The sequence below is a fragment of the Delphinapterus leucas genome, chromosome 11 (assembly GCF_059928025.1).
Source record: "Delphinapterus leucas isolate spDelLeu-1000000601 "Yukka" chromosome 11, BTC_Dleu_Yukka2, whole genome shotgun sequence".
NCBI classification, from domain to species: Eukaryota; Metazoa; Chordata; class Mammalia; order Artiodactyla; family Monodontidae; genus Delphinapterus; species Delphinapterus leucas.
Window position 1 is genome coordinate 38,879,997 of NC_143139.1, and position 10,511 is coordinate 38,890,507.

Sequence of the window (10,511 nt, forward strand, 5' to 3'; positions counted from 1 at the left end):
AAATCCATTCCTCCCCAGTACCATTGCGGGGTTTGCGTTTGGAGTCTCGCGTGCCGCCAGGGCCCAGACACCCCGCCCTCTCACCTGCCGCCCCTCCCCCGTCTGCCCCCCCGCCCCCGCCCCGCCTCTTCTGTCTCCCCCAGTCTCCCACTTTCCTGCCTCCCCTCTTCCTCCCTCTGCCTCTGTACCTCCTTTCTCTCTCTCTCTCTCTCTCCTGTCTCTCCTTAACCTGCGCCCTCTCCTTTCTCGGTGGGGTCTCGTCTCCCAAGCAGTCTCCGCGTCCCCTCCCCCCGCTCCAGCCCTTTGTTTCCCGGCGGAGTATTTCCTGGGTTGCCGTATGTCTCTGTCTCCGCATCTCTCCTCGCCCCGCCTCCTCCAAGCCAGGATCCGCCCCGCCCGCAGTCTCTCCTCCCCTTCCTCTCCGCCGCCCCTCTGCCCCATAGGTGCTTGGGGACCCACCTTCTACCCGGCTCCCGTCGGCCACCTCTCCCGGCCGGGTCTCGGGCTCCGGGGGTGGCCGGCGCCCCCCGCCGCCCCCCGCGCCCGCCCCCGGGGAGGGGGGGCAGGTGGGCGGGCACTATTGTTGTCGGAGCCGGCGCCAGATTCCTCAGCCGCGCTCGGGGTGGGACCGGCAGGGTGGGGGGGGGTAAGGTGGGGGGAGCGGTGATTTGAGCTCGGAGCAGCTGGTCTTCGCGACTCGCTCCCTCCTTCGCGCTCTCGCTCTCCGCCGCCGCCCGCAGGGCTGCGGGGCTCGGTGGCATCTCCCGGGCGCGGCCCGCTGTCCTCGCCCCTGCCTCCGGGCCGCCCCCGCCCCTGGCGCCGCTCGCTTCCCCCCACCCGGACTCCCCCATGTATGACGACTCCTACGTGCCCGGGTTTGAGGACTCGGAGGCGGTGAGTGCCCACGGGGAGGGTGGGGGTGGGGAAGTTGGGGTGACACCTCATCTCCCTTGGACCCTTACCCCAGTTCAGGACTTTGAAAAACGCCTCTGCGGCGGGGCAGGGCGTGTAGGAGGGCGCTCCAGGAAAGTGGGGAGATGGGTTTTCATGCCAGAGGCTCCCCAGTGCCCCCGTCCTAGAGCAAGGGGCATCGGGTGTGTGCCAAGAGGGGCCAGCGTGGGGGAAAGGCTCAGAGCAGGTGGCTCCACAGCCCAGGACAGAAGGGTGGAGGGAGGAGGGGCTGGAGGCTGAGGGCACAGAGGCTTTAGAGAGGCCTCATGCAACGTCTGGAGTTCCCAAGGGAGGATTTATGGGGTCTGAACACAACAGCTACAGGAGAAGCCGGGGCCCTTGCAGAGGGGGACAGTCCAGACCTCCTGTGCCTCAAGTAAAGGACAAATTAGGGAGCCTGGAGAACAGCAGAGAATCCGATACCAGCCTCTTCAGACAGACGGATCATAAAACTTGAGGACCTCCATTATCCCCTTCTGCTGTCCATCCCTGAGCATTGCCTTATCTCCTCACCCTGCCTCCAGCCCAGCTTCTCTCCCAGGCTGAAAACTGGGCACCCAGCACATGGATGAGCCAGCTGACTGAGCCCCATCCATTCCACTCCTCCTGCTGAGGCATCCTCAGAGCAGCGGGCATCCTGAGCTCCTGCTCAGCATGGAGGGCCTGGGGATGGAGAGGAAGCTCTTCGCTCAGAGAACCAGGCAGCTGATAAATATTTAATTCTCCTCTTTGCTTTTATCTCCTGACCCACTGAGACAAATCAGCTCATTAGGCAGTGATTCCCGGAGCTCAGAGCGCAGGGAGAGTGCCTGGAAGGATGGGGGCAAGGATGGGCAGCAGCAGCTCAGTCCCTTCTCTCAAATATCCTACAAGAAGACCTCCTTATGAGAGCAACTAGATGGCTTAGAAGGAGTCCCTGATAGGTATGGAGGGTAGAGCACTCCAGAGTCGAAAGGGGAGTGTTGGAGTCTTCTCCCATCTCTTGCTGCGAAGTCCAAGATAGATGAGTCCTAGGGCTCAGAATAGGCAGCTGTCAGTCCTTTCCTGGGACTGGGCTCCTGCTGGGGCCCAGTTCCCCATTGATTGGGCCTCTGGGGCTAATTACATTGCGGCTAGAGCAGATGATCTTCAAGGCTGTGGTGAACACCTCTTTCTGACAGTTGAAGGGACAGCTGGCACAGCCCAGGGTGCCAAGGTGAGCTTGAGAATGAACCTCTCTGTGGGGCTGGAGGGCCGTAGAAGGTTCTTCCTGTCCCTGGTTGAGAAGGCTAGGACTGTTGCAAGGTGAAGCCTGACGTGTGGATGGTGTTGGGGGCAGCCTGCTAACCCATCGCTCGCTCCCCACCCTTCTCTGGTTCCTGGATTACCCTCCCCCACTTCCCTTTCTCTTGCCTGGCTCCTTGCTCTCCCCAGGGCCCCCTCTGAAGCAGTAGGAGGGAAATCAGGCTCTAAATAAATCCAACGGCTCATCTCCCTCCTCTCCTTCCCCCGTGCCAGGCAAGAGTGGAGCTGCAGCCTGCCCACACACTCACCAGGCAAGGGGGGCACCACCAGGGCACTGTGCCAACTCCTGGCAGCTCCCAAGTACTGAGGCTCTGGCTGTTTGGGCATAACAGGGCTGGGGGAGGCAAGACCCCAGAGTATGCTTGGCAGGGCAGCCCTGTTCCCGGAGTGATGGGTGAGCTCTGAGGACTTGGGAATAACGGAGAGGGGATTTCAGTCTGAGCATGACTCACTAAACATTTAGGGAGAGATCCTGTCATTCCCGTCTTAGGGTGAGAGGCCAGGTAACCCAGGTGCCCCAGGCAGGGACACAAAGATGACTAAATTAGGCTGAGATCCTGGAGAACAGAGGGTAAAGATCAGACTTCTCTCCCAGCACAGGTCTGGGCAACTAGGAGGCATCTGATGTACGCTTATCAAAGCGAGTGGTCATCCTGCCTTGCCTCCTGCCTCCTAGCCTGTTGGCCCCTATTTACTTCAGATAGCCATTTCCCACAGAGGTGTCTCCTGTGCCCCAGGCCCCTGGAAGGAGGACCCCCACTCGACTGACAGTGCAAAGGTTCTTCCTGGGGCTCAGCTGCTCTTTATCCTGCTGCCAAGCCAGCCTTATTTGGTTCTCAAGAGAGATGGGGAACATTGTCTGTAATATGCAGGACTTTCCCTCCTTGTGCTATCTTCATGCCTTGGGTCTACCACAGACATTGTCTTTCGCTTACGCTCTAGGACCTGCGCTGACATCAGTCTGACCAGTCCTCTTGCCCATGGCGGGGCTGGGGCAGGTGTGTGAGTTTGTCTTCCCCACCAAGAATCTGGCCTCCGCTGCCTTTATGCACAGTAGGCTTGAAGGAATGTTCCTCAGCCTGAGAACATTCTACTAAACACACATACACATACACATTCCCACACGGACCCTTTAGGCTTCTGCCTTATCTCTGCCACCTGCCCCTCAGAATTGATGGAAGTGTCACTTTCAGACTTCTGCCCATAAAGAGGGGAAACTGAAGCAGGAAACAAAAGGCTCCCATTTCCCTAGACTGAGGGGGAAACCCAGCCAGCCTGACTTCTGTCCTCCTGCCCTAAGGTCCAGCTTCCTTTGTTCAGTTATGCATCTCCCTCAGGGCCTTGAAGGTGAGCTCGGCAACCCTCCAAATGCACCTTCATTGCCCAAAGGCCCTTCCAATGGGCAGGACTCTGACACTCTCCTGGTTCAGGTTACCAAAGACCCTTTCCCTGCATCCCCAGGGTTGCTCCTGGCTGGGTTGCCTGGCACCACCTCAGCCTTCCTCCAGGGCTGATATCCCCTTGGGCAAGGGGTGGGGAGATGTAGGCCAGGTGGTAGGTGTGGCCCCGCCTCACCCAGGCTTAGGGAGATAGCTTTGTGTCACTTGGTCAGTCTGTCTTGTTTGCTGCCCACACCTGGCCAGTTGTCCCAGCGGGTGTGAGAGGAAAGAAAGTGGGGGTGGGGAGAGTAGAGAGGGAGTAACTTTCCGGAGTTGGGAGCCCTGTGGCCTCCTCTTCACCCTGGAAGAGTAGGGACTGGAGGAGATGGGATCTAAGGGGGTGGGCGGCTATATCCTGACACTCAGGACCAGTGCCTTGCCAACCAGTGTCTCCTGACTGTTCCTGGCTGGCTGTACTCCTCCCAGGCATTTTAAGGAAATAATTTCCAAGCTGCTTTGCAGGCTGATGTGAACAAGAGGGCTGGGTCTTTGGATTCCGAAGATTCCAAATCATCTCCAATATATCATCTTCAGTACATCTCACTTCCCTCTGCCTAACAGGACATGGTCAAGGGGAGAAAAGGGAGGAAGGAGGGAAGGGAAAGCTCTATTCGAGGCTGCAGTATTAATAGGCTTGGGGGGAGGGGCCCAGATCATAGCACATATGGGTTGGGCCGGCTTTTCTGCAGCCCCAGAGGCACTGGGGCCCTTCTTGGGGAGACAGGAGGGACTGGCGGGCCCAGCCACCCCCGTGGAGCTGGAGAGGCTGAGGTTAGCGGAGGCACCACTGTAGGGTTCGGAGGTGCCTCTCTAGTGCCCTTCACACCTGAGCCCACGGGTCACAGCCTCTCCCCCATGCCAGGGTTCAGCTGGCTCCTATACCAGCCGCCCATCTCTGGACTCAGACGTATCCCTGGAGGAGGACCGGGAGAGTGCCCGGCGTGAAGTGGAGAGCCAGGCTCAGCAGCAGCTTGAAAGGGCCAAGGTATCATCTTGCCGGCTGAGGGCAGGACAGGCCAGACTGGGTGGAAACTTGTGCTAGGTCCTAAGTCTCGAGGGGTCAATGGGCAGGATGTGTGTGAGTGTGAAAGGGTGTGCGTGTGGATGGGCAGACTGATGGGGCCTCCGCCCTCTGCTGATGGGGCACTGAAACTGGAAGGGGTGCTCTGAGGCTCCCCTCATTTGCACCAATGGTCAAATTCTCCAGCACAAACCCGTGGCGTTTGCTGTGAGGACCAATGTCAGCTACTGTGGTGTGCTGGATGAGGAATGCCCAGTCCAGGGCTCTGGAGTCAACTTTGAGGCCAAAGATTTCCTGCACATTAAAGAGGTGACCACCCCCCTCCAAATAGAAGCCACTTAATCTCTCTGCTTTTGCCCCAGTTCCCATTCCTCTTGCTTCGGTCCTCATTTATAAACAAGTTCCCCAAGCTCCTCAACTCTTATGCTTAACACACCCCCGTAAAACCCTCATATCCAAGACCTAATCTTCAGGGTCTCCATCCTCCTAAGGCCTGGCTTGGGCCTCAGTCTCCATATCTGTAAAAGTAAGCCATTAGATTAGTTGCATCTTAGGTTCCCTGTGACAGCTGTGATGCCTCACGCTGAAGTCTTGGGGGTCTCAAACCTGGCTGCCCTTCCCTCTGGTACCTTCTCCTGCCCCCCTCCCCTCGCGCTGCCTTCCTCAGACCCGCTGTCCCAATGCCTCCCTGGCTCCTTCACGTTGAAGTGCCAGGACTGAGGCCTGGGTCACCTCCTCTCACCGCCCCTTCCGCTCCACCCCACCCCCAGAAGTACAGCAATGACTGGTGGATCGGGCGGCTAGTGAAAGAGGGTGGGGACATCGCCTTCATCCCCAGCCCCCAGCGCCTCGAGAGCATCCGGCTCAAGCAGGAGCAGAAGGCCAGGTGAGAGCAGGGCTGTGACTCAATAAACATACACCCCAGACGTGTGCACTTTACCCACAGTCCACACATGCACACACATCCCCCCCCCAAAAATATGCACACTCACACCTAGCGTATGCATTCAGAAATGCACACACATCAAAGCTCACACACACAAACGCTCCCGTCACATGCACTTCCCTCACTAGCTAAAATGTGAGGAGACGTATACAACTATTAAATACTGTCTAGAACAGACACACAAAGACGCTTATTGACCTCCCTTTCTGCTCTTAGGAGATCTGGGAACCCATCCAGCCTGAGTGACATTGGCAACCGACGCTCCCCTCCTCCATCTCTAGGTAGCCTCCCCTCAACCCACCTGTCTTGGGTAGGTGGGTAACTCAGACACAGGGGGAAGGGAGAGTCTCCCAGGTGAACAGTGTGGGAAGGGGTTGGAGCTGGGAGAAGCCCAGGGTCTCCCCTGGGGACGGGAATACCGTGCCCCCAGGGCCTTTCCCCGCTTCACCAACTTTAATCTTTTATTTCCTTTTCCAAAAAGCCAAGCAGAAGCAAAAGCAGGTGAGTCAAGGAAGGGACTGGGGCTTGGGGGGCTCATGGCTTCTGGCTGTGGGGACAGGTTTCTGGGCAATCATTGTTGGAGGGGCAAGAAAACACAGAGGGGAGGGGGCCCAGAACTTCTGAATCTGCCCCACCCCAGTCAGGTGAAGGGCAGGCCACACAGCCATGACTTTGCCTGAACTCAGGTCAATTCTGCAGGCGGAACATATTCCCCCCTATGATGTGGTGCCCTCCATGCGGCCTGTGGTGCTGGTGGGACCCTCTCTGAAAGGTTATGAGGTGAGAAGAGGTCCCTGACCCCAGAGTTGCCTCTACCAAACCTGCCACAGGAAGGGCCCAGGGACAGTGGGAGGGGATGTTTCCCCCCTCCCCATCCCCCAAGGTCTGGGTGTGGAGGGGCTGGGCTCCATGGCCACACCTGGGGATGCTGCCCCCCTCCAAGACGGCCCCCAGTCAGTTGCATGCCTTTCCCCTCACCCCTCCCACCCAGGTCACAGACATGATGCAGAAGGCTCTCTTCGACTTCCTCAAACATAGGTTTGATGGCAGGTAAGCTGCCCTGGCCTGCGGAGGCATGAGAACCAGGGAGAAATCATTGTCTCTTTCCAGATGCCTGTAGCAAGGGCTTCTCTAAAGTGAAAATTGGTAGGACCTGGGTAGGGAGGGGCCTAGGCTTGAAATTTAAAGGTGGGTTGTGCTTCTCCATGCCCACCCCAGGATCTCCATCACCCGAGTCACAGCGGACCTCTCACTGGCAAAGCGATCTGTGCTCAACAATCCCGGCAAAAGGACCATCATTGAGCGTTCCTCTGCCCGCTCCAGCATTGGTGAGAAGTCCCCATTCCTGCTTCTCTGCCCACTCAAGCGTTAGTGAGAACCTTTCTCCTACCTTTCTCTTCCCCGACAACGGCATTCCTGCCCAACCTCTTCTCCACCTGCCCCAGGATTGGCAGGAACCGAACCCAGTCTCAATTCTCTGTTCCTCTGCCTGCCCAGGCTTTGATGAACACGCTCTCCCTCCAGTCCCTTCCCATCCACCATTTGGGAGCCCCCAGAGCCCTGTTGGAGTCAGATGGGGTGGAGCCACTGGTGAGCATTGCGGCTCGCTCCCTCCCTCCTCCCTCCATAGCTGAAGTGCAGAGTGAGATCGAGCGCATATTCGAGCTGGCCAAGTCCCTGCAGCTAGTAGTGTTGGATGCTGATACCATCAACCACCCAGCACAGCTGGCCAAGACCTCACTGGCCCCCATCATCGTCTTTGTCAAAGTATCCTCACCGAAGGTAAGTCAGTGGTGGTGATGGAGAAGGCCCACAGGGCCGCCCTCCTAGAATGTGGTACAACTCTGCTTGGTCCCTGCCCAAGGGCTCCTGAATCCCCTTTTCCTGCTGCCCCTTAACACAATTCTAAGTCATCCTCGCCTGCTCCTCATGCAGTATCGCAGGTCGGGGACATGCCCAGTTCTTTGTAGGCCCAGCTCTGCCCTTCTCCCTCAGGTACTCCAGCGTCTCATCCGCTCCCGGGGGAAGTCACAGATGAAGCACCTGACTGTACAGATGATGGCATATGATAAGCTGGTTCAGTGCCCACCAGTGAGTGCTACTCCTGTGCCCGCTCTTGCTTTTCCAGGGCTGGGGGAGTGATGGAGATGGGTGGAGGGCTCCTGCTGAGAAGAAGCCAATATTCCCCCTTTTCCTTCCCTCCAGGAGTCATTTGATGTGATTCTGGATGAGAACCAGCTGGAGGATGCCTGTGAGCACCTGGCTGAGTACCTGGAGGTTTACTGGAGGGCCACCCACCACCCAGCCCCCGGCCCTGGACTTCTCGGCCCTCCCAGTACCATACCTGGACTTCAGGTAGCCATTTCGAAGGGCACAGATGCTCAGGCTAAGCCAGCCAAAACAATGCCCCCTCCCTGCCCGGAGGATCACCCTTGGCCTCCAGTTTGAAGGCCAAAGGGTCAGAGAGCAGAGCTAGGGCATATGGGCGAAGGCACTTCCTGATGAGAGGGAATAAAGCAATGAGATGCGTGACCAAAGGCTATTTTTTTTTTTTCCAAAGGCTATTTTTTTAGGACTCCAAAGAAACACACTTTCCAAACCCTTCTCCTTAGTCTGTCTTGAAGGCAGAGCTTGAATTTTGTGGGAGTCAAAAGCTCCAGTTTTCCGTGTCTGAAGTGGGAGAATGCTCCAATATGCTTCTCCTTCCTTGCACTATTTCGTGTACCCAGGGACTGAGAGTTGAGGGGGAAGAAATCCCCACCCTGCTAGAGGTGGCAGGAAGGCCAAGGCGAGGTCCGCATGGCCTCACTTAGAGCTTCTGTCTTGTCCCCAGAACCAGCAGCTGCTAGGGGAGCGTGGCGAGGAGCACTCACCCCTCGAGCGGGACAGCTTGATGCCCTCCGATGAGGCCAGCGAGAGCTCCCGCCAAGCCTGGACAGGATCTTCGCAGCGCAGCTCCCGCCACCTGGAGGAGGACTATGCAGATGCCTATCAGGACCTGTACCAGCCTCACCGCCAACACACCTCGGGGCTGCCTAGTGCTAACGGGCACGACCCCCAAGACCGGCTCCTGGCGCAGGACTCGGAGCACAACCACAATGACCGGAACTGGCAGCGCAACCGGCCCTGGCCCAAGGATAGCTACTGACAGCCTCCTGCTGCCCGACCCTGGCATGCACAGGCACAGCTATCTGGGGCACCCGCTCCAGGCAGGTTGGAGTTAGACTGGCATTAGGCTGGCACTAGGCTCAGCCCCCAAAACCCCCTGCCCAGCCCCAGCTCCAGGGCTGCCTGCAGTCCCAAGGTTCTGGGAGAAGCACGGGGCCCCCTCACCTCCTGGGCACAGTGACCCCCCCTAGGCTCCATTCCAGGTACTAGCTGTGTGTGCTGCACCCCTGGCACCTTCCTCTCCTCCTGCACAAGAAGCTGCCCCACTGGGCAGTGCCCTCAGGCCAGGATCCCCTTAGCAGGGGCCTTCCCACCAGACTCAGGGAAGGGATGCCCCCTCAAAGTGACAAGAAGGTGGGGTGTGGGCAGCATGACATGAGGAAGAAACAAGGTCCCTGAGCAGCTACTATCCTAACCCAAGGGACTCAGGGGTTGTGCTTTGGGGTCTGAGAGCCTCCACTCGCCTCACTGCCACACATTAGAAATGAGACAATCAAAGCCCAACAGGGTGGCACTCCGATCCATCAGCTGGGGGGGGCATCCACACACGAGGCTGGAGCACAGGCAGGCTGGGCCAGGGCCAAAGGCCTCACAGTTGAAGCCCTTGAAGGGAAGGGCTCTCCTCACCTGCCAGGAAGCTTCCTAACATCTGAAGGACCAGGCACATGGTCAGGCCAAATGGCAGACGGGAGCCAACCTGGATTGGGGCTTTGGGAAGGGAGGGCGTGTGTAGCAGAGAACGTATGGACAGCTTCAGGGGCCTCCTTGCCCCACTCATTCTTTTGCTCTTGCATCCTGTCATCTCTGTTCTTGGCCTTCATGCCTCCTGGGGGATGTGGGCCTCAGACTCTATTCCCTGATTCATAGCAGCTGCTTGTTAAGTTAGGGTTAGAGGGGGGAGAGACAGGACCCAGTGGACAGCCCCCAGAGGCCCTGTGTACCCACCTTAAGGCTCTAGTGTGTGACCTGCAGAGCATGCTCCACAGGACCCTGCCCCACCTCACCGTCATCACTAATAAACACCATGCACCATCCCTCGGGCTCCTGGTGTATGTCTGCTGGCTCAAGTAGCCAAGTTCCTCACTGCATGGCCCAAGTCTGGAGGAGGTAAAGAAGTATCCTGGCCTCCTCTCTCTCACAAATAACCCATTAACTGGGAAGGGAAAAGGACAGAGCTGGGGGAGGCACTATATTCCCAGGTACCCCTTCATGCCCAGGGCCTGGAGGGAAACTTTCAGCGGCACAGAAGGGACTTGTTTGGGGAGGTGGAGAAGAGGCTTAGTCGCCTTACACGGTCCCTACCTCAGGCCAAAAAGGTCCTAAAGTAGTTGCAACTTGAACTCCAGGTACTTGCCCAGCTCTTTGATGGGTAAGGAAGAGCATGTGATAAGAGTATTGGGGGAGGACCCAGGCCGTGCAGCCCTCTAGCCCTCTCCCCACAACCTACGCTCAGCTGGGCCCAGCTCACCTTTCCGTGACGCCTCTGGTGCCTGTCTCCACAACCTCCCGTGAGCAGCGGGCTCAGCAGTTAGGGAGCCACAAGCACAGGTCCTGAAGACTTGGCGTCAAGCACACTGCACCAGGGTGGAGGAGTGGTTCTGACTGCTTCACCTGCCAAAGTTTCACAACTGCTTTCCCTTCTCACCCTTGTGCAAAGCTCCCTGGAGGGTGTCCAGGCCAGAGCTACAAGTTCTGTGAAGCC

At 58.0% G+C, this 10,511-nt stretch overlaps 1 protein-coding gene across 1 annotated transcript; it reads left to right on the forward strand.

Moving 5' to 3' along the window:
- Nucleotides 1-383: 383 nt before the first annotated feature.
- On the forward strand, nt 384-9,900 carry CACNB3 (calcium voltage-gated channel auxiliary subunit beta 3). The gene is made up of 13 exons (XM_022572312.3): nt 384-894; nt 4,537-4,659; nt 4,882-5,004; nt 5,466-5,581; nt 5,858-5,922; nt 6,123-6,142; nt 6,341-6,421; nt 6,633-6,691; nt 6,860-6,969; nt 7,272-7,423; nt 7,637-7,732; nt 7,847-7,996; nt 8,475-9,900. The coding sequence occupies exons 1-13, from the start codon at nt 850-852 to the stop codon at nt 8,787-8,789; spliced, it is 1,455 nt and encodes a 484-aa protein (XP_022428020.1). The 5' UTR covers nt 384-849; the 3' UTR covers nt 8,790-9,900.
- Nucleotides 9,901-10,511: the final 611 nt, after the last annotated feature.

What these genes read in the sequence shown, in the direction of transcription:
- CACNB3 (XM_022572312.3), top strand. Translation starts at nt 850, where the DNA reads ATGTATGACGACTCCTACGTGCCCGGGTTTGAGGACTCGGAGGCG. An exon ending in AGCAGCTTGAAAGGGCCAAG is followed by an intron (nt 4,660 to 4,881) that starts GTATCATCTTGC and finishes CAAATTCTCCAG; the next exon opens with CACAAACCCGTGGCGTTTGC. An exon ending in AAACATAGGTTTGATGGCAG is followed by an intron (nt 6,692 to 6,859) that starts GTAAGCTGCCCT and finishes TGCCCACCCCAG; the next exon opens with GATCTCCATCACCCGAGTCA.